The following is a 27653-nucleotide window of genomic DNA, read 5'->3' as shown; positions in this document are numbered from 1 at the left end:
TTTACAAGAGCCAAACTATGGAAGCAGCCCAAGTGTCCCTCGTCTGATGAATGGATAAAGAAGTGGTACACACACACACACAATGGAGTATTACTCAGCCATAAAAAAAGAATGACATCTCGCCATTTGCAACAACGTGGATGGACCTAGAGAGTATAATGCTAAGCGAAACAAGTCAGCCTGAGAAAGACAAATACCATATGATTTCACTCATATGTGGAATTTAAGAAACAAACCAAACGAACAAAGAAAAAAAAGAGACAAACCAAGAAACAGACTCTTAACTGTAGAGAACAAACTGATGGCTACCACGGGGCGGAGGGATGGGTGAAATAGATGATGGGGATGAAGAACACACTTAGGATGAGCAGAGTAATGTATAAAATTGTTGAATCACTAAACTGTACACCTGAAACTAATATAACACTATATGTTAATTGTGCCTGAATTGAAAATTTTTTTTTAATTTTTAAATGCTTAAGAGGGTAAAAGTTTTATGTTATATTTATTTTACCACAATTTTTAAAAAAGGAGTTGTCTTGATGTTCTCAAGGGTTTTTAGATTATAGCTCTGTCATACAAGGATTTTATTTATTGAAAAATGTGGATCATATAAGATACGGGGCAAGACGGTTTGTGAGAGAGAAAGATGAAGAAGCTGTCGCCTGGAGGCAGGAGCAGCAGGTGCTCCTGGAGAGTAGAGACCAGGTCCTTAGAGTGCCTCACACACTAGGGCTCAGAGAGCTGGACAACCAAGAGCCCTCTGCTACACAGGAAATCGGGACAAACTGCAAAGATGGGGTGTAACAGCTCAACTAGACTTTGAAGACGAATTAAAATTCATTTTCCCCAGGGGCGCCTGGGTGGCTCAGTCGGTGAGGCGTCTGCCTTTGGCTCCAGTCATGATCCCGGGATCCTGGGATCGAGCCCCGCAACAGGCTCCCTGCTCAGCGGAGAGTCTGCTTCTCCTTCTCCCTCTGTGCTCTCTTGCTCTCTCTCAAGTAAATAAATAAAATCTTTAAAAAAAATTAATTTTCCTCCAAAATAACAGAATTCTGTTTTCACTATAAAGGGGATATTTCCTCATAATGGAAAATCTCAAATGCAGAAGAGGGAAAAAATTATTACCTGGAACTCCAACACATAACATTTGGGTCTCTTATTTCTTCCTTGGTTTCTTTATGCTAAGTTTTATAACTTTAAGCATCATGCAGAATATGGTTTTCAAGCATTTTAAAATTACTTTGTGAGCATTTTCCCATCACTAAATTTTAGCAAAAATAATTTTTAAAAAAGATTTTACTTATTTATTTGACAGAGAGAGAGAACACAAGCAGGGGGAGCGGGAGAAGCAGGCTCCCCACCAAGCAGGGAGCCTGACTCGGGGCTCAATCCCAGCACCCTGGGATCACAACCAGAGCCGAAGGTCTGCAGACACTTAATGGACTGAGCAACCCAGGCGCCCCCCACCTTTTTTTTTTTTTAGCAAAAATCATTTTTAATGGATACTTAAAATTTCATTATATTTTACCTATCTCCTTTGCTAGATATTTAGATTTTTTCAGTTTTCAAATTATATATAACATTTTTATTAAAATGCATGAGCATAAATCTTTGATCACGTCTCTAAAATATTTCCTTATGATAAATGCGTAGGGTTGAAAAGGCATGTGCACTTCATACCTTACAAACTATGAAACAGCTATTCAATTTGGATTTCATAATCCAAAGGGGAAAGAATGTAAGACTTTGAAATCATTAGGCAATCCTAGATATGTGATGACTTAAAAAATTATAAAACAGGGCGCCTGGGTGGCTCAGTTGGTTAAGCGACTGCCTTCGGCTCAGGTCATGATCCTGGAGTCCCTGGATCGAGTCCCGCATCGGGCTCCCTGCTCGGCGGGGAGTCTGCTTCTCCCTCTGACCCTCCCCCCTCTCATGTACTCGCTCTCTCTCATTCTCTCTCTCTCAAATAAAAATAAATAAAATCTTTAAAAAAAAAAAAATTATAAAACAATCCAGCATTACAGAAAGTGAGCAACAGCCATGGCGAGGAAGAGGTACAAAGAAAATAACCATTAATTCAAGAAAAAACACTGCCCATTGTCACATATTTCCTTCCAGGATTTTCACCTTGGATGTTCCCACCATAGTTGTAATAATAATGACGTATATTCAAATCTGTGTCTAACTTTTTCCATATTAACAGGACAGATGATTTTTGGATGTAGTTGGCTGTATTATTTTTAAATGGAAGTGTTAAAGCCACCTGGGTAAATAATACACTCCTAAGTTATAAATCATCTATAAGGGATGGAGGCCCTAAAACAGCAACCCAAAAAAAAACCCATTATGGTAATGACTCAGTTAGCTTTTCATAACTTTAGCTATGCAATTTCTTTCCCTAACCTCACTCGTACTTTGCAACATTCCAAAGAGTAGTTACTTTGGTAAATATTATTTATGGCTTAGTATAAAGCATCTGTTATATGGGGGGCCAAGAGGAGCCGCTAGGAAACTTTCCATATTTGCTCAGAATATTTACTAGGTATGGTCCAGGACCAGCGCTTTGTTGCAGGCAGCCAGAAGGGCAGCTGCCGGGCTTACAAATCATGAGCAAAATAAGCAGCAGTTGCCTTTGTTTTAAGGCAAGATATTCTCTCAGTCAGGGCCAGGAGATAAGCCCCTGATTAAATGAGCTTTGAAGAATAAATAAAATGGGAGCCAAGGGTCTTGCTCACTTCCCGAGAGCTAGGTGTTTGTTTCTCTTTGGAGCCCAGCTGCATTCCACAGTACAAGAGGGGATGGGAGGCTGCTCCATGACCCTAGTTTCCATTACTGTCCCTTTTATGCTGTTCTTTTGCCTGGTTTCCTGGTAAATATCGTTAACTCCTAGAAGGTAAGCGCTGCCTCTTCACACCCTCAGAGGCCCGCCAAGCTGAGCTGGGCGAGTTATGGGGCATTTTTAGGCTAGGGCTAAAACATAGCAGAATGATGCTCACTTACCACTGGCCCCGGCAGCACGCAGTACAAGGGAAGAGAAGGCAAGGCAGCTAGAAGATGCTAGCTCGTTCGCCATGACCATCTGTTACCACTATTCAGCCTCCTTCCCTGAACCTCAGAGCCCCAGCTTTCAGTAAACCCTTCGCCCAGCTCCTGGCGGCAGAGATGCAATGGAACCCAGGTGGTAACAACTAACTGGCACTTTAAAAACGCTTACAGGGGCGCCTGCGTGGCTCAGTCGGTTAAGCGTCTGCCTTCAGCTCGGGTCGTGATCTCCGGGTCCTGGGATTGAGTCCTGCATCGAGCTCCCTGCTGAGCTGAGAGCCTGATTCTCCCTCTCCTCCCTGCTCATGCTCTCTCTCCCTATCTCTCTCTCTCACAAATAAATAAAATCTTAAAAAATATAAAAATGCTTATAGGAGTAAAGGAGACATGAGCAAGAAATTTTTATTCTAAAATCGCAAAGACTACTTGATGTTTTACAGTGCATAGGACTGTAAAATTCTCATTAAATGAAGCGTTTAGATGCTCTGGACTAAAATAGAAACAAAGTTTATTTCTACTGACAGTGGTCCCCAGTAGTCAGTTAGGAAATTCCTCTCCACATATTTGAAACGCAACACAGCCTTGCCAACCAGTCCCTCCGTAAATCATTCTCCTCCAGCCCAAGTGATAATGAGCCAAAGACCAGAGGTTTGCAATGAGGCAGTGTCCCATAGCCTCCTGACTTCAGAACCAGAAAGGGCAGGATGGAGATGCTCCAAAGCAGAGATCATCTGGGGGGTTGGCTTGGTTTCGCTGGTGGGCAGGAGTTGTTTTTTTTTAAAGTTAGCCCAAGTTTTTGAAAGAGAAGAGATCCTCTAATCAAGTGATATCCTTCCTGGAAATTTAGCTTAAGAAGGGGAAAAGTTCTATGCAAGAAATTGTTGACTATAACCTTATTCACACTGAAGAACAGAAAATCACCCAAATATCCAATAACAGAGTAATGGTTAAGCAAATATTGGTACAACCATTTCAAAGACTAATTAAGTAGCAACATGCAAAAATGCTTATGATCTACTGAATGAAAAAGAGAATCGAACAGTGTTTCTATGCGGGCGATGGAACTGGAAAATCACCATTTCACCACTGCCATATTCACCAATGGATCCGAAAGCCTGAGAACAACAGGATGTTTACATAGTCTGAAATTAACTCCCCACGAATTTCATATTGATTGTTAAAGGGGAAAATAGCAACTTTACACTAGAGAGCCTCCTGGACACCACCTAAAGTCAGTCATCAGAGTTAACATGCCCACTACCACGACAAGCGGATGTAATGTGCCTCCTTCTACGAACCACTGAGAAGGACGCATGATTTGCACGGTTAATTCCTGCCAGGAATGCGCAACCTCAACCAAACCATGAGGAGATAGCAGACAAATCCAAACAGAGGAAAATTCTACAAAACAACTGATCTAAAGTCTTAGAGAATGTCAAGGTCTTGAGAGACTTCAAGAAGGCTGGGGAACTGTTCCAGGATAAAGGAGCCCAGGGAGACACGGCAACAAAACAGCAAGAGATCCTGGACTGGATCCTGGACTGGAAAGAAAAACAGGAAAACTAGGGAGCACACTCATGAGACAACAGGTGAAGCTCAAGTATGGGCTACAGATGAGAAAAGAGGATTACATCAACTTTACATGTCTTGACCTTGATTAAATGACCTCATTCTTAGGAATTACACACTTAAGTATTTAGTGGTAAATGGGGCATGAGGTAGGCAACTTACCCTCCAATGGTTCAGACAAAAAAGAAAAAGTATATATATACAAAGAGAGAATGGATAGGGAACAGGAGAGAGAGAGGGTGAAAGTGATAAAGCCAATACCGTAAAATGTCAACAATTGATGAAAGGTTTATAGCAGTCCTTTGTACTATTCTTGCAACTTTTTTTAAGTTTGAAATGATTGCAGAATAAAGTTTCAAAAAAGTATATCTAGGCAATGATGACAACCACAAGAATTTTACATTCTTGCCGAAAGATAAGAAAGAATACACGGGGAAATGAAAATATCTGATTGGAACAGACCAGATGGTGGGTGACATTTTCTTCTCACCAAAAAGCAGCACCGGTATCAATCACGTTGCTTGAGACCTAAGCAATTCAACAATAACTAAGTAACTCTCAGGGGAGCAGTAATAATCCCTTGGGAAGCGTGGAGGCTTCCAAAGATTATCTGAAGACCCAGACGTTTGTATGCTCAAGTCACTCCTGGCGTTACCTGCTGCCGAAGAAGGTGTATATCATGGTGACTCTAGAAACGGGTTTTTTCATAGATCCCTAACTAGCACGCCTACTTCTTGGAGGAGACATACCTTCATCATGGTCTCATTGATCAAGTTCTCACTGATGATGGTGGCGGTGCCCAAGCTGGAGTTAGCAATCTTGGTGGCTGTTGTGTTCATTGGCTTCACGGGGTGGAGTCTAAAGAGAAGGGGATAGGATCCTTAGACCTTTCAGTAATGACAAAACCGAGAAACCGTCCATCTCGCAGATGGCAGCCGGCGAGACAGACAAGAGGGCAGAGTGGTGACACGTTCTGTTCACACCTCCAGTCCGACACACACCAGCGTTCCTGTGGAAATGAGGGCGGCCAGCACGAGGCAGCCACATGCAGGCCCACCACGCACACCGGACAGCCAGGTGTGCTGGTGCTCTCACAAGACCCCTGGTCTCACTGTCAATGTCAGAAGAACATTAAAGACAGCCTCTGATTTTGGGGGCAACTACAGCCTAGGACCCGCACCGTGGGAGTCGCTACTGAGCCTTCCGTTCCTCAGCTTCACCTTACAGCAAGCTTTCAGCACTGCTGGGTTCTACCACTCCGTCTCGGCTGCTTTCTGATGCTAGGAAGAGACGGGCCACAGGGCATCGCTGCGGTTCGAGCGCCCCAACTCTGAGTGCGCAGAACAATCCCTAAACTACCTCTGAAGACTGGCACTATGTTCTCCCTACAAACACAGGAGTGTCTCGAGGAGGTATTCCCACCACACGGGGTCGGGGGAGACCCTTTGAAAACAGGCCCTACCAGCACAGCACGCGGGTGTGCCATCGGGACGGCCGTGCAAGCAGAAAGCCAAAACCTCCACAGGCAGAAGGCAAAGGGTTGGGGGGGGGGGGGGCATCGCTCCCATGGATGAAACGATCTTCCCCGACTCTCACCTGTGCTTGGCTGACCCCGTTGCCGCGCTCGGCTGAGCTGACACTGGATGTGTCTCTGAGGGTGAGACCCAGGCCTGAAGAAGCGGCTTCCTCTTGCTAGAATTTTCCACCTTACCAGCGGAGCCCTCTGCTGTTGCTTTTTTTTGAGATTCTGCTGTACCAGTGGGGTGAGTGTCAGCGTGTGGGCTGCTGGGGGAAGAGTGTGTAACAGGAAAGGTCTCAGAAAAGGAGGGGCTGGATATAGGAGAATCCAGGGCCCTATCAGGAGGCTGGCGTGGCCTCCCATTTCCCATCAGCTTTCCCTTCTCGCCACCGCCAGGACCTGGCAGCCGTTTATCCAAGCGTGAGCCCTTGCCAAGATCTGGTTTGTGAATTCCTGAAGCGGCAGCTGGACCTGAAGACGCTGCAGCAGATGCTTGGGGTGCCTCTGACCTGAGGTCATGCGGGCTCTCCACAGGCGCCGCCCACCCGTCTGCCTCGCCCCTCGGCCCCTTTTCCATCTCAGGACGGGCAGGGGACAGGCTCAAGGAAGAAGGCCCTCCTTCCAGGGCTGCCACCTGGGCTGTCTCTCTGTCGTCTTCAACCTGATCCACTCTCTCATCATCCGATGCCACCTCAGGAATGGAAGGAAGGGTTAAGCCCAGATCAGCCATGACTGGAGAGTTCACACCTGCGGTAGAGTGAAGGCCACTCAGGGGATCGGACAATAAACCTTCGTGATCACTGGCTTTGCTCTGATTTTGAGCCATAAGTATATCGTCTGGCTCGATCCTCAAGAGGGGAATGTCTTTCCCTGAGCTTGCTTCACTCACGGGGCCTTCAGAGACGCTCTCCTCGCATGAGGGGCGGGGAAGGGGGCCTGTCTCAGAAGCCGGCACACCACACTTCGCGCGCCCGGGTGGGGACACCGCGCCCTTCTCTGCGTCCTCTGCGTGGAGGGACCCAGCAGGCTCCCGGTCTGACACGTTTCCAGCAGCGGCATCTTCAGGCGTCAGCTCCTGGGGATCACTTCTGTCCTCTTCCACCGGCCCGGCGGACTTCTCTAGCTCCTCTTGCGTAAAGAGCTGCTCAGAAAATGACACGTGCTTCTTGATTTTCTTTCGGCTCTCGCCCACATTCTCTCCGTGTCTCTGCATCACGGAGCCAAGAGGGGGAGCCGATTCTCCCATCTGAAGAGGGGGCACCCCTTCCTTCATGGCAGAAGTCATGCTGTCTTCCTGAAGTCCGTTCTCCCCAAAAGACGCAGACAGACTCTCCGAGTCTGTGTCTGCCCCCATCGGAGGCCTCCCCACTGGGCTTTCAGTCTGCCCACTTCTGAGTGAAAGGGCGAATGTTACTTCTTGGGCCTCCTGAAATGAAGGGACGTAGTCTCGTTCTGAGGGGGGAAACCCCAGATCTTCCCCCTGGTGCCCCATTTCAGGCTGCTTCAGGAGAGACTTTTCTGAGTCACTACCGACGGTGCTCTCTGGGCCTACCTCACTGGTCTTCCTCGTGGGAGAATCTTCCGTCCCTTTACAAGCTGGAGTGGGTAGCTTTTTGGAAAGTGACCCCGAACCACCAGAAATAGTCTTTGGAACTTGTGTTAAACTCTCCTTTGGCAATTCTGCCTTAAGGAGCAAAGATGGCTCTTCAGGACGGGCTTGGCCCTTGTCTGTGGAAGGCCAGTTCTCAACCGGCGTGGAGGTGGAAATGGGAGCCACTATGGGAGATGAGAAAGAGAAGACAGAGGGAGATTCAGAGGACGGTGTCTCTGCACCATGCCCCGATTTAGAAGGGACTGGTGTGTGGCCAGAACTGGAAAGAAGAGCAGAGAAGAAGAGAGGAGAGTCAGGGGAAGAAGGAAGCCTGGCTGTGGGTTGAGCCTCTGGAGACACGTCCAGTCTGCAAAAAGGACAAAATAAAGTCTGCAGGTCAGTTGCAGATGCATCGTGAGAGGCGAGAAACACTTACATATAAAGTTGCTCCAAAGGGGAGAACACTTTTATATTTGGGGCAATATCTTAAGAAGTGAGAGATGGAACATCAATCACTTAATGTACGAAAGGGACACTTTTATCACCAACACACCTGCCACACGAAGGGCTGTTGCAACAGAGACAGAAAGCTCCAGGTAAAGCAACAGCCCACAGTTTCTTTTGGTGATAAACAAAAAGCATCTACAAAGTTCGAAGCAGTAAAAGATGCACCTGAAGGCAACAAGGACCAATCCTGAAGAGGAACAGTCTGCGTGTGTGTGTGTGTGTGTCCGTGTGTGTGTGTGTCTGTGTATTTGTGTGTGTGTGTGTGTGTGTGTGTGTGTGTGAAATCAAAGTAAGCAGAATCTCAAAAAAAAGTCTCTCCCATCCCAGACCACAGAAATATTGTTAGTGTGAATGTGAGAAAGCAGAAAGCCCCCAACGCTCACTCAGGCTCTTGCAACGAGATGCACACTGAACACGCAGAGAACGGGCACAGTCGAGAGTGGGCCAAGGGTCTCCCATGCCAGCGGACACCAATGCCAAATTGCAAGGAGGAAAGATAGCATCTGCCTCAAAGGGAAATATGTGATAAGAACTCTAAATAAACACATGTTCTGCACATACCACAACCAAAATCTGGTCTGCCCAACTCGCAATACTCAGAATCTGCTGCAAACCAGGGCATTCCACTGGGGGCCGATTATCTTACTGAGACGGAAAGACCATGCCTGCTGGCAGTGGCTCTGGGCTGGGACACATCACTGTAATCTGGGTCAGGGTGGGCCAGCCAGGCAGGCAGGCAGGCAGGCAGGATGGGCGGGTAAAAATAACTCAGGCCATTAAATGCTTGCCATACACTGGTACCACCCTGGAACCACATGCAAGATTTGCTCTACCGGCGGACCTTGCTGACCACCACGAACAGTGAGGTGCAGGCCCTGCACCAGGGGGGCTAAGACTCACCGAGGTTTGACAGCTTTGGTCTGCGGAGCCCTTGTAGAGCCGACAGCTGGTGCAGGTTCTGACTTGGGCTCTCGGTCAGCTTCCGGTTCTGTGATCGGCACTTCTTCAAAGGGATTCAGGGATTTAACCCATCCAGAGATGACAGCCAGAGTGTCCTTCTCAGAGCTTTTCACTAGGTCTTCGTCAGGCCCAGGCTGGTCCACCCTTGGTTGGACTTCCATCAGCATGCCTTCCTTCTCCTTCCCTGGGATGGTAGGCAGGCTTCCACCCTCACTGCCCTTAGCCACGTCCTTCTTTCCCGTCACCAGAGAAAGCAAAGAGGACTTCTTGTTCTCCTGCTTCTTGCTCTCTTTGGTTTCTTTTGCAGCTTCCAAGCTCGCCGGAGCCGTGTTCTCCCGAATATCCCCACTGCCCTGCGGCCGGTAGGTCGGCAGAGACATGGATTTCGGAGAGTCCTTTGTGGAAGACTCAGAGAACCGCCTGTCGGAAGACACCGCCCCTCCATCTCCAGGCTCCTTCCAAGACCTAGGAGCCAGGTTCTCGGTGGAGGAGAACAGATGCTGCTTCCTGAAGCCCTGGGGGGACGGGGAAGAGGAGGGGGTGCTATCCTTGGTCTCACTCTTGGCTTCCGGCTGCTCCATGTAAACATGGTTCCCGTTGATACAGACATTAGAGCGAGAAAGGACGTCATTCTTAGACCGGAGGCCGCCAAGAAAGGAGAGTCCTTCCTTCTTGGGAAGGCTGAAATTGATCTGGTTCAGCTGCTTAGCATCTGCGCTCCCCGTCCTCTTGTGAGACATGACTGTGGACAGAAAAACGAAGATCAAAAGGAGACAAGAAGTTAAACAACCAGTGCACAACCGGAAGGGGGGACCATCTCGTGTGTCTGAATGCGTTTCCGGTTACCGACAGGGGGTGTGTTACTGGCATCTAACAGTGGAGGCCAGGGATGCTGCTAAAGAGCCTACGATGCACGGGGCAGTCCCCACAATGAGGACTTATCTGGCCCCAGCTACAAACAGTGTGGAGGGTGAGAAACCCTGCATTAAACCAATGAGAAGGGCAGAATCTGGCCAACAGTAAGGATTTGGTCATTGAAACTGAAGTTCAAATCCACAGTTAATTCACAGTTAAAGGAACTAGATTCCTCAACTTTCATTAAAGATGATTCCCATGAGGGTTAAACACATTAATAGGATCTCAATAAATACCTGATGAGTTAATAAAATGTCAGAACTGCTCTAAGGTTCTATGATTTTACTCTTAACTAAAAAAAAAAAAAAAAAAAAAAAAAAAGCCTGGATATATTCATTGTTAACTCCAAAAGCTTTTTTAATGTACATCAGTTACAGAGCCAGACATTTTATTTTTTTTATTACCTTTTTTTTTAAAGATTTTATTTATTTATTTGAGAGAGAGCACAAGCAGGGGGAGCGGCAGAGGGAGAGGGAGGAGCAGGCTACCCAATGAGCAGGGAGCCCAACATGGGGCTCAATCTCGGGACCCAGGGATCATGACCTGAGCCGAAGGCAGGCGCTTAGCCAACTGAGCCACCCAGGCGCCCCGAGCCAGACATTTTAGAAAAGGAATTTATACAATCTTAGAAATCAGAGGGCTTAGGAATAGAGAAGCCTTTCTAACCAAGATTAACCACCATCACGGCCACCATCACCACCATCACCACCATCATGACCATCACCATTATTTCAGTAACCGAGGAACTGAATTAAAACCTTCCTCTTTAAGATTTGCTTCTTCTCTCTTAATGCAAATAGGCTGAGAGAGAGCGCCCAAGTAAGAAGGAGGAGAAAACTTACCATCCGAGGCAGAGGAGGATTCATCCTCATGGTCATCACCCTCCCACTGGGACTGAAAGTCTCCAGGACGAAGCAGCACTCGGTCTGACTTTGAAGTAGGCAGGACGGACATGGACTGGGAAAGTGGCGTTTTCTGCAAATTCGACTTGGAAAACAGGGTCTTGATCTTCGATTTCTTTTTCTTGTCTTTGGAAGGAGACTCATCATCACTGTCAGCGGAGGGTGTCACGCTGGGAATGATGGCTGAAGCAGTATCTGACGCGCTATCCTTATGCTTCCCCTTGATCTTGTCCTTCAGTTTCCCAAATGGATTCCGAGACTTGTCTTTCATGGAGAGGTCAAACATGCTAGCAGTCATGTTGTTTCTCATAAACTGGATGTCAACCTCAATTTCTCCTCGCTCTTTATCCTTCTTTCCTGGTTTGGATTTCAAGGTATACCACCTACAAGGAGAAAGGCTGAGAGGTTACCCTGGAATCAAAGAGCCTAATACAACGTTCACCGTCCCCATTAACCAGTCTCTCTTCTCTGCTACCACCAACCTCTTACATAAGCACATTCTTGGGCTCTCTTCTTTGGAGTAGAGGGTGGGGTAGGGGAATGAGGGCAGAACTTGCAGTTTCGTTTTTGAGAAGACATCCACCAGGCAAAGATAGGATCTGATTCTGTACTTAATGTACAGTCACTTAAAATCTTGATTCAATAGCTATTTCTAACAATAAAAAAAATCAAATATGGGGCGGCTGGGTGGCTCAGTCGTTAAGCGTCTGCCTTCAGCTCAGGTCATGATCCCAGGGTCCTGGGATCGAGTCCCATATCAGGCTCCCTGCTCCACGGGAAGCCTGCTTCTCCCTCTCCCACTCCCCCTGTTTGTGTTCCCTCTCTCGCTGTGTCTCTCTCTGTCAAATAAATAAAATCTTAAAAAAATAAATAAATCAAATAAAATAAATCAAATATTCCATCCAATCATTTCCTGTGACTGGTATTTTCCGTCAACAGGGTAAAATGCAAAGCTCATACACAAACAGTTAAGAAGGCAGAATGCAAATTCACACACACATCTCAGAAAAAAAAGCAAGAGTTTGTAGAACAGTCCCTGCCAGGGAATAATAGAAAATATAAGACAGAGTAAATATGTTTTGTTTTTGTTTTTGTTTTTGTTTTTCAAAAAGAATGAAATATGCCAGTCACAAAATAACATTGTGGAACACCTGGGTGGCTCAGTTGGTTAAGCGTCTGCCTTTGGCTCAGGTCATGATCCCAGGGTCCTGGGATTGAGTCCCACATGGGGCTCCCTGCTCAGTGGGGAGTCTGCTTTTCCCTCTGCCTGCCGCTCCCCCTGCTTGTGCGCTGTCTCTCTCTGACAAGTAAATAAATAAATCTTTAAAAACAAATGTCATTGTATGATTCTACTTATATGAGGTACCTACAGCAGTCTAATTCATAGAGTAGGAATGGTGGTTGCCAGGGGCCAGGGGCAGAAGTGAATGAAGAATTAGTATTTAATGGGCACGGTTTCAGTTGGAGAGAGAAAAAAGTTCTGGCCAAGGATGGTGGTGACGGCGGCACAACAATGTGAATGTACTTAATGCCACAGAACTTATACACTAAAAAAATGGTGAAAATGGTAAATTTTGTGATGTATATTTTACCATCCTAAAAAAAAAAAAATTGGAAATTGAAAGGAGGCATTCTTTCCTAACTTAATAATCCAAAAAAGGAATATTCCAAACACTATTCAAATATTTCAACTGGTCGTTTGCAAACTACTTCAAGATATGGCAAATATTCTATCAGTCCAACTCTCCCGAAAGACGAACGTCAGAAAAAGGAAATCTCCCGTGGGCATTTTCCATCTGGTGAACTGCAAGAATGTGAGCCGGATTAGTAGCATGACCACTATAGAGCAGAAAAGTCTGAATACATGGTCCACTGACAGCCATCCCCAGGGTTACCGTCACAGACTGAGAAACCACATTTGGATGTTCTGTGTAGTGACCTAGTTAAGAGCTGAGGGCCGGGGACATTAAGGAAATGATAGGTTTGCTCAAACGGGCATAGTTTCCTCTTTCACCCTCAGCCGGTCTTGCTCACAGGGCAGATCGCTGCCCCACTATCTCAGCTTACTGTACACTAAAAGGAAAGGGGCAGAGGAAGCCGACATCTAACACTTAAACAGCGCCTACAGCATACCTGGCACTGTGCACACTTAGGGATGTCCTCATCTAAGTCTCACAAGGATGACACGGAATGGACATTACACCCATTTTACAAAGACACTGAGGCGCACAAGGCAGGTGATTCGTCCAAGGTCTTGCAACTGGCAAAGGGCATAGGCAGGATTCTGAGTCAGTTCTGCATTTCTCCAAAGCTCCTATTCTTTCTCTTACACCAAACTTCCCGCTTCGCACTCTCTCCTAACTCACCTCCCCTTTGCAAGACACGAGAGGAGGGCTCAAATTTAAATTCTTTCTGAGGCAAGTCTAAGCTTCTCATGTGAAAGTCCTATCATAAGAAAAAAAGAGGTGTTCTCAGAAGAAAGGGGGAAAACCCGCCATACCCTGCCACCCCTCATAAATCGTAAGATTACATATAAAGTCCAGTATGCAAAGCCATCGAGAACTTAGACTGGATTTCAAAAATACAGCCAACATCAGAGAAAATGATGTGAGCTATGATTCTGGACCTTTAGGGGGAAATCTTTTATGGTTTTTAAAAACCACAGGCCACAGCTGGCGGGGGCAGTGGAGATGAAAGGTGTTTACAACACCACCTCACCCCTGCCAGTCTGGTGTCTTTCCAGTATATCTTCCAAGACCTAGCCTGGAAGCTTTTGCATGCTTGTCATTTAGACGTCCAGAAGATTATTTGTATTTTTCTCTTCGGACAGTCATGTGGCTCAACGGTAGCCTGGGTGATGAAGGGTGGTTAGCTTTTGTAAATACCCACTGCAGGCACCTGGAAAGGGGAAGTTGCTGAAAGCTGACTGTGGAGCTCAGATGACCACACCAGCCACAAGCAGTTTCACCTCTCCACCCTGGGGAGGCCCGTGGGTCAGGCCGCCTCCCCAAGCTCTTCCACGCAACTCAGTCCTGACCCGCAGCCTCCCAGGGAATGCAGAGATGACCTTCAAAGATGCAGAGACCTTCAAAGCAGGCTGTCGACAGTTCCTGGGACCAGCCCTCCTCTCCAAAAGTATCAGCGCCAGTCTGTTTGTTCTGAGTGACGCTACAACCAACTCTAGAATCCTCCCTGGGGAACCTATTATTACCCAATGCACAGGTTCGGTCCCCTGGCATTAAAGTGGGATTTGTTTGGGGAACCTCTAAAACCACTAGGAGGTGTGAACAGATGCTTCATCAACTGTTCCTATCATTTATTTTCACAGGCAAACCTAAAACCAAACACCATGTAGCCAAGAACAGGCACAGGGCTATTTAAGGATGGGAAGAGCAGCCTGAATCACAGGTAAGCGTCCCACGCAAATGTTCAGAATTTTTAAAAATCTGTGCTGGATTTATTAAAGCTGGAAAAGAAGACAGGAATTGTTTCTTCTCACAGTATTACCCTCATCGTTAAAAATTCAAACCGTTTAAGCAAGGGTTCTTGCACACGCATAAATCAAAAATAAATGAAAGCCATGATTCATGAATGTCTCACCCTAAGAAATCCCAAACCAGACACATTTGTAGGTTTCAACATCAAGCTTCAATTCGATTTTAAGTGTTTCTATCCATTTGTTTTTGTTTTGTTTTGTTTTGTTTTTTTAGCTCATTTAATTCCATCACCTCAAGGAAGTAGTTCATAAATAATGAAGTCCCAGCAGGGCCACACAGCCTCTGATGCAGAATGGGCGTGTTCCAGCATTGCCTTTCATGGAGGCCCAGAAAGCTTGAATTATCTCAGAAATCAGGGCCGGGTTCATTTTCCTAATCCAAAGGGCAGAGTACAGAAAGAAAGCCATCATCCCAAGGTAGTGAGTTTGTTTTTAAGCCCATATTCTGGAAAAATCCTGCAACCGATCAAGAAAAATCAAGCAATCCCTTCCACAAATAATTATTTTAACTTATAATTAAAAACCAAGTTCTTCAAAAATCAAAAGGATCTCTGAATACATAGAAAGTGACAGAAGACTCACATAAACTATATTTTAAAGTAATAGCAGGCATAAGGTAAAAATTCAAATCATACAAAACAGTATAAAATGAAAACTTTACTCTTCCTACCCCTCTATGCTGCTCAGTCAAGTGATGGTCCTGGGCATATATACACAAAAATGCCTATTATCCAAATAGGTTGCCCTGCTGTTTTGGAGTTTTTTGGGTTTGGGGTTTTGTTTTTATTTTTTGGGTTTGTTTGGTTTTTTTTTTTTTTGGTAAAACACAAGACAAGGCAATGGCTAAAAATATAGAAAAATTCATTTATGTCTTGTCTTCTATTGTCTGGATCCGCATTGTCAAATCTCCTGGGGTTTAAACAGTCATTTTGAGAAGAGCTAAAATTATCCAACCATGCCCAATTCTCTGGGCCAGTCTGCTTTGGAGCGCACCGTTTCTCACTACGCGGCTCAAATACATGGAAAGCTGATCACAGGGGGCCTTCCATCGGAATGTGGCAGGGTGAGGGCAGTGTGGTTGCTCTTGGGAAATGAAAAGTCTCACAGCAATGCAGACTTTCGGGATTACACTTGTAAAGGACTGGCTGGTATGTCTCAAAAATAATCTTTCTGCAGCTGAAACAAACATGTTTTTCCTTTAAAACATTCCAGAGGCAGACAGGTACAGGGAAACAGTGCCTTCAAAGATTCAGTTCAAACATTTTTACGTAGCCGGCCCTGGAAATACAAAACGAACGGGCCAGATTCTGCCCTAAAAAGCTTACCCTCCAGTGGGAGAAAGAGACCAGGCTCACCAAACATCACCAAGTGTTACATTAGGACCACTGCTGCCTTTTCTTTCTGACTTGGAAGCATGAGAAAATAATCAGACACGGAAAGAAGTGCCTACTAAAGGGTACAATTTTGGGCGCCTGGGTGGCTCAGTCGGTTAAGCGACTGCCTTCGGCTCAGGTCATGATCCCAGGGTCCTGGGATCGAGTCCCACATCAGGCTCCCTACTCCGAAGGAAGCCCGCTTCTCCCTTTCCCACTCCCCCTGCTTGTGTTCCCTCTCTCGCTATGTCTCTCTCTGTCAAATAAATAAATAAAATCTTTGGGAAAAAAAATAATAAAGGGTACAATTTTATCCCAAATAAGGGCTCTCACACACAAATAGGGTCCTCGGCAAAATTAAATCCCAAGGGGCTATGCAAACCACCTACGTAGGGGCTCCAGCAAAATGAATATTGCATACTTGTATTAGACACAGGAGGCTCCAAGAAAGGGAGGGGAAGAAAGACCACTAGCTCTCCAAGTGCCTTCAACATTTTCATGTGTGTTAATTTCAAGGGCTCTGTGTCTGTGGGTCCAGTCGGGACCCCCGGGTCCGTGGTGGACTGCCTATTTCCCTCCCCCTGCAACATCTCTACCTGACTTGTAGCGTGAGTCACCCCCACGGTAACCGAGCATTGTGACACGGGGGATTATGGCCTCAGGTGAGGGAAGAAGCAGGAAGAACAGAACAGCACCTGATGTAGTGTTTGACACAGAGGACACTCTCAATCTTTCTTAGATGAAGAATTTTTTCAAAGCAATTCATTAGTTGGCTTCGCCAGGGAATAAAAATAAGGCTGAAAATTACGTGGGGTTAGCAGCTGAGAACATCTAAAAGGTGTTCTCAAAAGGGGTGAGTCCAGATGGGTGATATGTCTGGACTCTTCACTTAGTAGCCTGGAAGCAACGCAGAGCAAACAGGGACAGAAATATTTACGACCTATAAAACATCTGTGGTGTGTACCCTACAGAGGCTAAGTAGTTTAACAAGTTTTGTGATTGCCCTCGGTAGCTGGTCATCATTACCTAACTCGGAATACAGAATGCCCGATTGGCCAACCTTGCCTCCTTAGGTGGCCCTTCCTCTCTGCCCATTGTCAACAACTTGGAAGAATTTGTGGTCAATCATGAGAGAGGCAAATGGCTCATTTTTTTACCCCAATCCCTAAAATAGCCATTCTGGCAGCACTGAAAAGCTATGTGTAGCCACCAAACTCGATCCTAAAAGCTGGTAAGTGCCATGCTCCAGGAGAGAGGACAGAAAAAGCAGGTTGAAAATGCTTTGGGTCCTTTCCATATTATTTGCTCTATGGAAATTCTCTTAGAAAGTGAGCAAACAGGTTACAGAAAATTTTTTGTTAGGGCACCTAGGTGGTTCTGTCAGTTAAGCAACCGACTCTTGATCTCAGCTCAGGTTTTGATCTCAGGGTTGTGAGATCCAGCCCCATGTTGGGCTCCATGCTGGGCAGGGAGTCTATGAAAAGAAGAGAAAAAAAAAAAGAAAAGAAAAAGAAAAAGAGGGGCGCCTGGGTGGCTCAGTCGTTAAGCATCTGCCTTTGGCTCAGGTCATGATCCCAGGGTCCTGGGATCGAGCCCCACATCGGGCTCCCTGCTCAGCGGAAGCCTGCTTCTCCCTCTCCCACTCCCCCTGCTTGTGTTCCCTCTCTCGCTGTGTCTTTCTCTCTCTCTCAAATAAAAAAAGAAAATCTTTAAAAAGCAACAAAACAAAACAAAAACTTAAAAAAGAGAAAGAAAAAGAAAAATTTTTTGTTAATTGTTTTTAAATGAACTCACTTTCATGCGAATCTGACCATTATTACCTTTTTATGTATCTTCTTGAAGTCTTTCTCCTGTACATTTTAACAATCACTAGCTGAAAGACTTTAGGCAAGTTACTTACCCTCTCTGTGGCTGAGGCACCTCCTCTGAAACAGGGCTAAAAGCACCTACCTCATCAGGATGTTATCAAGATAAAATGACCCAATACATGCCAAGTGCTCAGAAGAGTGCCTGGCACTTACTTAGTAAGCGTTCGATAAGTGTTAGCTATAATCCTTACTCAGCTGTAACCAGAGCAGACATGCAATTTTATTTATAGTGTGCTGTACATTATTGCCCTCCAGTCTTCATACCTGCCATTTCTAAGGGCTGCATGACCTTCTGCGAAGTGCACGTATACCATGGTTTACCCATTCAGATCATTCTTGGAAGGGAATTTAAGATATTAACATTTCTGACTGGCTGTACTCCTAGTTATCTGACCTTATCCATCAAATCCAAACAATGGTTTGCATATGAAGGGAGGAGGAAAAGACTCAGTTACAAAATCAGTTTGTATTACATAATTTCTAAAATTAAGAAGTATATAAGAGTTTTAAAAATACCATGATCGGTGTATAGTTTCTGTAACTTACTGAGAGATTTACTGACTCTCAGATACAACTCTTCAGCGTTTCTACATAGCAGGGATAAGAAACAGAGGGCTTCCAAACCCTTGTGGAGATACGACAAGATGGCATGACTGACTGAAGTATCAGGATCAAGACCTGTGTTTTATTTTTTTTATAAACTTTATTTTTTAAGAATTTAAAAAAAATTTTAAATTTATTTTTGTGAGAGAGAGCACACAAGCATGGGGGGGGCGCATTGAGGGAGAAGGAGGCTCCCCACTGAGCAAGGATCCCAATGCGGGACTCAATCCCAGAACCCTGGGATCATGACCTGAGCCAAAGGCAGACACTTAAAAAACTGAGCCACCCAGGTGCCCAAGACCTGTGTTTTTTTGGCTTTTGTTTGTTTTTTTAAGATTTTATTTATTTATTTGACAGAGACAGACAGCGAGAGAGGGAACATAAGCAGGGGGAGTGGGAGAGGGAGAAGCAGGCTTCCCGAGGAGCAGGGAGCTCGATGCGGGGCTGGATCCCAGGACCCTGGGATCGACCTGAGCCGAAGGCAGACGCTTAACGACTAAGCCACCCAGGTGCCCCATCAAGACCTGTGTTTTAAATGGAAAGTAATCACTCAGTGCTAAATTCCTTGTAGATGAGGACTAAAGAGATAGCAAGCATCAGTATTTTAAGATTCTCTAAAAATTAGAAAAATCAGGGTGCCTGGGTGGCTCAGCTGTCTGGGTGTCTGCCTTCCGCTCAGGTCATGATCCCAGGGTCCTGGGATCAAGCCCCAAGTCATCAGGCTCCCTGCTCAGTGGGGAGCCTGCTTCTCTCTCTCCCTCTGTCCCTCCCCACCTTGGGCACATGCATGCACTCTCTCTCTCCCTCAAATAAATAGAATCTCTAAAAAATAATAATAAAAATTAGAAAAATCAACATGTTTTTAAACATGGAAGTCTACCCCTCCTATAATCATTTGTCAATTTGTTTTTTTACTTGATCATATCTCAAAAAGCCACAAATGTTAATATTCTACCATCAGATCCGGTACCTCGCCTCTTGCCCAATGGATCTGTCAAAGAACAATCTAGCAATCACGGGGTCCTTTATCACTCACCCAAAGAGACTTGAAGAATGGGACAAAAATGCAGTGGCCTGGTTCCCCATCTCTTGACCACGACAAAAGAAAACAAACACACCCTAGCATAAGGGACCTACCAGTCCACTCCCCTCCCCACAGACAGATTCGCACTCTTTCGGTGAGAGTTCCGGGCAAGGAAACAGAGTATGGATGATTTACCCTGCCATCAAGCTAAGACTCGAGAAGGAGGGGGAAAAAAAACCCCACATTTTTAAATCCTGTTTTAACAACCAATGATTAGTAAAAATGAGAAGTGCCATTGGGGTACAAGGAAAACCCCACAAGACCGGTGCTAGAGAAGGCAAGACGCCCGAAGAAGTATCCCGGAGCACAGCCCGCCCTGGGGCCCTTCGCACAGGACATCCATTCTTCATGATCACAAGAGGCCTTTTCAGACCAGGCTTTCTGGAAGCCTTAACTGTTCTACCTAGCTTAGCCGAAGTACTCAGCGGCCACACCTCTAGAAACATTTTTCTGGGATTCCTTATAAATGCCTCCCCTCTACTCCATTCAAAGGCCAGCGTTCAGGAAAGGACACTTAATTACCACTGCCTTTTTTCTCTCCACAGCCACATTCCAACATGTGTCCCTCGGGGACACCCTGGAGACTAAAATCCTTGATTTTTCTCTAGCAGATTATCTACAGACTTCTCCCTGCAGGAAAGGAATTTCTCGTCTCATTAGTAGCGAAAAGCAGCTCCTTTGCCAAAGGCACGGTTAGGAGAAGGTAACCTGCTCCCTCAGGGCTAGGAAAGGGCACGGGGCAAACGAGCCACGGCCACGCTGAGAAACGGAAAGAAGCACAGCTGTGCCTTCACACCTCACACGCCCCTGGTCTTTAATCCACTGGCAAATGTAAGATTAAAGCCTTCTCCGCAGCCACGAAGGGCAAACGCCCGCCCGTCCGGTGCCACCAGGGACCTCACCCAATCATCACTCCTTCCCTCACCCCTTCACACAGATGTTCTGAGCTCCTGCCCTGGGTCACAGGGCAAAGGACAAGACCAAAGTGGTCCCCGGCCAAGGGAAAAAGCAGGCGAAGTCAGGCTTGGAATCCGGAGCCCGCTGGGGCACCGGCTCAGGACACCTCAAGAGGAGTTCTCAACTGCCGAGTCTTTTCCAAAACAAATGATCTTGGCAGGGCACTGATTTTCTTCAAAGGCCAAAACGAGGGTCTGGGTGTTGATATTTTTGGAATTCAAAGACCTCAAGGCTTAGAGATCTGCACAAGACCCAGAATCAAAGGCCACCCAGGGGACTGCTCTGGGAGGAAGATAAGGCCTGAAATGACCTCTTATCACTTTCTCCATTAGGCCAGGGCTTCTTAATCCTTCTGGAGCTAAGCCAGAGCTAGCGTCTCCAAGAGCGTAGAACGCGGAGTTTTCTAGGATGTATGGCAACTAAAATTATAGTATATTAATAGATACCTGAGATTACTGTTAAGGGGGAAAAGAGTAAGGTCAGCAAATCCATGTTGGGGTGGATAGCATTTTAATAAGCACATGTATTGCTTTTAATGCAATTAGAACATTTTTTTAGTTAATCACTACAATTAAAATAACATATTAGATACTATTTCTGAAAACCTCCCTCTGATGGTAGTTACAGAAATACAGTAGAGGTCTTTGTAACCAAAGGGAAGTTTAAGCAAAGTGAAAAAGGCACAGGACTCCTTTGTATACTTACCTTCCCTAATGTGAAAAACATGTAAGTAGGTGACTTACTTGCCTCCAGAGTTTTATTTTTCACTTACAGTTTATTTTTCCTAATGTTATGTATGATTTTTTCCTTTTTTTAGTCCTGTATTCCTTGAAGCAGTGACTTCATCAGCTGTGTTAGGGCACACCAGTGAGGTTTCATTAGCTACGTGCACTATTACAAAACAAAGACGTGGACTGTATTAAAACTGTAAACACTTGGACACACACACACACACACACACCCTGGTTTCAGTGGTGTTTCCTACAGAAGACTGGACTCACAGGTGTCACTGCCCAAAGCTGGCTTTGTACTGGTGACCTCACTCCAGTATCACGGTGGCTGCTAGGGAAAGAAATCGCCACCACTTCCTGGTTTGTTTTCAACGGCAAGCTCTCCCTACTTTATTAGTTCATTTTTATCACTTCCTCTCTCTCACCCCCACCCACATGCGACCCATCACAAAGCAGGCCAACTGAACCTCCAAAATGTTTCTGAAATCCACCACCTCTGTGCACCTCCATGACCATCACCCTAGGGCAAGCCCCCACCACCGGTGGCCTAGATTAGCGCAACGGCCTCCCATTTTTGTCTGTCTGATTCCAGGCGAGGCCTGCTTCAGATCCATTCTCCACCCAACAGCCACGGCAGATCACAACATCCCTCTGCTTTTAATACTCAGGGACTTCCCACTGCTCTTAAATAAAGCCCTGCCTTCCGCTTGGGCCTCAATCTACACACTCTCTCCAGCTTCCCAGGTGCTCCTGCCCCAGGGCCTTTGCAAAGGCAGCTCCCTCTCCCTCAGGTCCCCTTCCTCTACTTTTCACCAGAAAAATCTCTTCGTGTTCAGGTTTCTGCCTCAGAGAAGCTATTGGCCATCTCCTTTAAGTCATGTCTTTCCCCCTCCATCCTCTTATGATACCCTGTTCTCTTCCTCCACAGTACTTATCACAATACATGATTATTTATTTACGTGTTCATTTGTTTAATGTCTATCTTCCCCACAGGGCTCTGAGCTTCCTGAAAGTAAGGATCATGTCTGTTTCGGTCATTATTGTTTACACCCCAGTGCTTGGCACACAGTAGGTATTAAAAATATTTACTAAAAATATAAGAATGAGATCTTGCCATCTGCACCAACACAGATGGGCCTGGACGGCATAATGCTAAGTGTAATAAGACAGGGAAAGACAAATACTGTATGGTTTCACCTATCTGTGGAATCTAAAAAACCAAAACAAATAGCAGAAACAGACTCATCAATACAGAGAACAAAGTGGGTGGTTGCCAGGGGAGGAGGAAGTGGGGGATGGGCAAAATGGGTAAAAGGCAGTGGGAGCTACAGCTTCCAGCTATAGAATAAGTCATGGGGATGAAAGGCACAACACAGGGAACAGTCAGCGGCAATGTAACAGCACTGTACGTGACAGACGGGAGCTACCCTGTGCTGAGCGCGGCATAAAATCACTACGCTGTACGGCTGAAACTTATGTAATATTGCGTGTCAACTATACTTCAGTTAAAACAATGTACTAAAAATACAGATTTTAACGTCAAAAAAACCGCAGTTGAAACTTTCCCCAGGCTAACTGAATGTCTTACAGATGAAATCATAATCAAATAATACCACGAGGGAACTTCTTTCACATCACCAGAACAATGACTCTAAAGTAACCCTCGCTCTTCTTAGTCACTTCATTCCATGGCTGTAGGCAGGTTAGGGTTACTTCACCCAGAGCGGACAGAGAACGCGGGCTCTGGCATCTCCCGCCGGAGCCATCAGCCGTCGGTTTGCGACGCGAGCGGGAGGGGACTGTGGCCCTGTGAGAGGTGGGACGGTTTCCAGTAAGGCCCAATGTTATCTTTACGGGGAATCCCAAGAAAGGAAAAACTTCATCAGTATCATTGCTCCAATTTTCCAATTTGTCACAAAAAATCCTAAACGCACTTAGGAGACTTGATAGTACAGGCACCAACACTGACTGCTTATTATCTATCTCTTTGCTCATCTACATCTTTTTTCTGCATCCGACTCTTCCAGAAAAACAACTATCGAGCCCTTATTTCTTTTTAATAACCCGGATTTCCTTTGGCAACTTACGACAGCATCTTACTACACTTACAGTTCCTCAAAACCTCTAACCTTTATTAATATCAAATCCTTTCGTATGCAACCAAATTCCCTCTTGCATCTTCAAGAGATGTAAGAAAATGACTCTCCATCGTTCACTCTCTCTTCATGGCTGGAAGACTATTACAGTATTAAGTTTCATGATATTAGTTACACAGTGGCTTTCCGGTTGCCAGGCTGAACGGAGGTTTATTTTAATCTGCCCCAAACGGATTATTTCCCCACATCTTGTTGCTCTTAGTATCCCAAAAAGGTTTTTCTTTTTTTTCCTTAGATCAACCTAGGATCCCAAACTACGTGAGACTAGAGAGCTGAGCAGAGAATCCCACATGTTGGTCACCTGTTTCTGCCTCGCAGATTCATGTCTGTTTTATGATCATGAGACTTAACTGGTTTCCATTTAACCAAGGCCCAACTTTGACGCTGGGTCTTTAACAGGTAAGGATAAGTGCAAAATCAATTCATTTCAATTTCCTCTTAACGACAGGGGCCATGCACTCTTCCCTATTAAAAGTATCCTACCTATAGGTCAGCCTCTGTGTGGTGTTTTAAATTTGAGGTCGGCAAAATCTGAGTCCCGAAAAGCATATTCTCTTGCCTCCAAATGTATGCCAGAGGAGGGCTTATCAAGAGAACAAAGGGAAATTCTAGCACAGTTAGCTCTTGACATCTTGAGTTTCTGGACCCATGACAAGAGTCATACTCTTCTTTGCTCGAGATTAACACACATGCATGCATACACACACACACACACACACACACACAAACCTAGAGACCAAAATTTGAGCTTTTGCTTTGTTGCTCGTTTTTAACATCTAAGGTAGAGTCAAACCATTAATAACTAGATCAAATGACTTTCCTAACCCAACCAGTTTCTTTCTGGTAAACTTCCACCTCTCGGTATATATCTCACTCTCCAAATCTCAGCTATCTTGAGCACTCAAGGGACATACCGGGGCAGCAGACAGGCTTGGTTTAAGTAGGTTCCCCGGCACCTTGGAAAGTCCCAGGAAGCCGGATGGAAAGCTTGCAATTTCACCTACTGCTGAGGGGCAAAGAAAACTTCGTTTGCAATTATGGGGGAAAAAAAACCCCAACACATCAACTAAGCATCACTTTCTTACAGGTTGATACTGTGACTAAGTGGTAATCAGCTCATAAAACAGAGACAGAAGTAACCACCTAGGTTTAGGATTACAATGGAGAGGAGGACAGAAATGAAGATGCAGACCTCTGAACCCTTCCCGAAATAGGGAACTTAAGGTTTCCATTTCTCGCAAAGCAGTAACAGAACCTTTTGAGTCTATACACAGGCCCCAGTAATCCAGGAACCCAGAAACATCTTATAAATACCAATTAAGCCTGGCAACAAGCTCCATGTATAAACAGGGAAATTTGGGTGTTTAGAGACCGAGCAGCCCAAAGCCTAACAATGAGTCAGGACCACAGTGGGCACCAGACCCAGGAATCTGGAATCCTCATCTCTGGAGGGGACATGCGATCTGTCTTTCAAGGGAATAAAATGTTCACACAAGAAACAGACGGCAGAGACAGATGATAATACCCGCGCATCTTGGGATGGAACAAGACAAGGGATGGCCAAATGACGCCCAGTTGAAGCTGGAAAGGAAGCCAAGCCAAAGCCCCAAATGTCATTTAATCAAATGGAAAATTAGCATTGCTTCAGCACCTCCTTAGCAAAGGCACTGCTCACCTATGGCTTGTAAGTTAATGCCAAGAGATACCCTACCCATCCTCACCTCAAGGCTCTCTATTTTTATCTGATTTGAATTCAGAAATGCCTATTCATCTTTGGCCAGATAAGTGAATCAGGTATTGCATTTGCAAGCATGCAAGCTGAAATTGGACCCACGATGCAGAAAAGGGAGTCTGGTAACTTCAAACCCTCTGGCTTTTCCTGCCCCCTTCACAAGGGAAAGTTAAAATACCATTTATATCTAAAACACCCAATGGGAATCTGTGTGCTTCACAAATAGGAGTTGTGGTAATATGACTGACTTGCATATTTAAGTTCCAGCAAAGTAACCAATTAAGCTAAGGAGGCCAGCTTTTGGTACAGTACAAGAGCATAATCAAATGTTCCATAATCAAACGCTCCATGGCAAACACCTACGAAAGAGAACAAACAAATGGGTGACACCTTGAAGTGAAATGGGTGGTGCCCAGCTCTCCCTGTGGGAGTGAGATACCCTATCACACAACTCTAGACTGAGAAGCTACGGGTGAGCAGCCAACCTTTTGGAGGAGGACCAGAGAGAACCTGACAAAGGCCAAAAAGAAACACAGCCTACCTCCCACTTCAGCTGGGCCAAGGGCAGACCGTGGCTCCAACCAGCACTGGGAAATCCTTACTAACTTTGGGGCTCAGGGCAAACCGGGTTAATAATTTTCAGTCTGAAAGTGAAGACCAAACTGTTCTAGCAGGCTTTGGGGGCGGGGGTGGGGGAAGAAAAGGGGAAGAGGGAGGGGCAGATTCTCTTCACCAAGCCCGTAGGCAGTCGTTGAGGTGGAGGTGAGGGACAGCCATCTCTGGGCAGCCTCCACCCCGCACTGTAATGCCCCAGCTCTGTCCCTGGGTGAGCCTCTAGGGCCAGAGAGTGTCCGTGGGGTTCACCCTCCACCTTGACCCTCCCTGCTCCCAGGCCCAGCCATTCCCAGCTCAGTGTCTAGGACAGTTAAATACCCAGGAGGCTTTCCACATAAGCTAATGAGTGTATCAAACATTCACACTACCCACACTAGTAAGAAGAATTTGTCAGCCCACAAGTATTTTCAATTCATCGAAAATTCATTAAGTGCTTACTAAGTTCCGGGCGCTGAGCGACGTCCCGCAGATTCAAAAACACCCCAGGTACTCCCCCACCCCCACCCCTAGCGCCGGCTTCAAAGAGCCCACACACTGGGAGAGCTGGGGCGGGACAGCCGAAGAAGTTGAAGCTAGGTGAGACTATGATTATCGGCCCGGGTGATCCCTGTCCAAAGGCCTCTCTCCGTCCGTCCCCTTGGGACACAGCGGCGCGGGGACCGCCGCGCTCGCTCTAAAAGGATCTCAGCGCCCAGCCACACGTTCCCCACTCCGCACTGCCCCGCTCCCCGGCCCGCCGCTCCCCGTCCTCTCCCCCCGGCCCGCACTCACTGGGTCTTTCTGCGGCCCTGGTCCCGGTGCAGCTCCCGCAGGTCCACCTCGGCCCGGCCCAGGAACTTGTCCAGGCCGAGCAGCGCGCGGTGCAGCACGGTGAGCTGCAGGGTGGCGGCGGCCGCGGCCCCGTCGGACAGCAGCGGCGGCAGTTCGAAGGTGGCCTCCTCCCGCCACACTGGCGCGCCCAGGCTGCGCTCCGACACCGAGGTGGCGTACTTCTCCTTGCCCACCTGGATCACCGCGTACGCGTCGCTCGTGCCCCCGGGGCCCTTGGCCCGCAGGCCCCGCGCCTGCAGCACCGTCACCTGCACGTGCGTTGGGGACCACACGGCCCCCGGGCCCCGGCCCGCCGAGGCCGCCAGGGACATGGTGACGGTGCCGCGGTCGGCTCGGAAGCGAGGAGACGACCGCCGCGATCCGCGGCCTCTGCTGCCCGCCCTGCCGCCCCACCGCCCCAGCTCCTTTAAGGCTTCCGGCCACGCCCCCGCCAGGCCCCGCCTCTCCTCGTCCGGGCCGGGGCTCTGGCCCCGCCCGCCCCACCTGCCGGCGCCGCGCGGGCCTCTGCGGCTCGGGCGGGCGAGCACCCGGGGCGCGGAAGGCTGGCGCGGCCGGGGCGGGGGCGGGGGCTTGGAGAATTCCGGTGCGAGACGTGTTGGTTAAGGGACGGGGTCCCCAACTGCCAAAGGTCGCACAGCCCAACCGGAACTGACCGGGGCACTGCCCTGGGAGTCAGACCTCATTTCCAGTCTGGCACCGCCAACTGGCAGGTGTGTGAGCTGGCACAGATTACTTAACATCTTTTGGTCTGAGTTTCTTCACCCATAAAATGAGATAACAATCTCCTCCTGGTGTTGTTGTAAAAAAGATAATGTAGCCTGGCACACGGTGAGTTCTCAATCAAGAGTAGCTATGAGGGTGATAATGAACGCGATCCCCAATTCACTGCTCTTTTGATTTTGGCCAGCCGGTGGTTTACTCTGGGATGGCGCCAGGTGGGTCGGGAAGGAGGAGGATCATTTGAGGGCCTGAAAAGGGGAAGGTAAGGGGGGGGCGGTCAGGAGGTGATGTGGGAGTGTCCTATTTTGCCTGCCCTCGCCAAATAAGGTGAGGCTAAGAGGCTAAATTAGGGAAGGCGAATAAAGGAGGAACTGAAAATAGGATTGCCAAACCAGACATAAGGAGAACAGAGTGCCACCCCCACTCCAGTTCCCGCAGCTCTCCCTGAGTGGATCCTCCTCAGTGTCTCCCTGCTC

The 27653-nt window shown here is 46.9% G+C and overlaps 1 protein-coding gene across 3 annotated transcripts in view; it reads right to left on the bottom strand.

The window, feature by feature from the left end:
• The window catches only part of RAB11FIP1 (RAB11 family interacting protein 1), a 31542-nt gene extending 4692 nt beyond the window's left edge, over positions 1–26850 (bottom strand). The window contains exons 1-5 of one of the 3 annotated variants that reach the window (XM_032413477.1): positions 26398–26850; positions 10952–11394; positions 9135–9936; positions 6214–8094; positions 5367–5475 (exon numbers count right to left, since the gene is read on the bottom strand). In XM_032413477.1, coding sequence (XP_032269368.1) covers positions 5367–5475; positions 6214–8094; positions 9135–9936; positions 10952–11394; positions 26398–26768 — 3606 coding nt within the window. In that variant the 5' untranslated portion in view covers positions 26769–26850. The remainder of the gene's footprint in view (positions 1–5366; positions 5476–6213; positions 8095–9134; positions 9937–10951; positions 11395–26397) is intronic. The other 2 variants (XM_032413478.1, XM_032413479.1) reach the window with 2 other exon arrangements.
• Between the last annotated feature and the right edge of the window lie 803 nt (positions 26851–27653).

Source organism: Phoca vitulina, unplaced genomic scaffold, assembly GCF_004348235.1.
Source record: "Phoca vitulina isolate PV1807 unplaced genomic scaffold, GSC_HSeal_1.0 scaffold15, whole genome shotgun sequence".
Lineage (NCBI taxonomy): Eukaryota > Metazoa > Chordata > Mammalia > Carnivora > Phocidae > Phoca > Phoca vitulina.
This window is presented reverse-complemented; position numbering and strand designations above follow the sequence as displayed.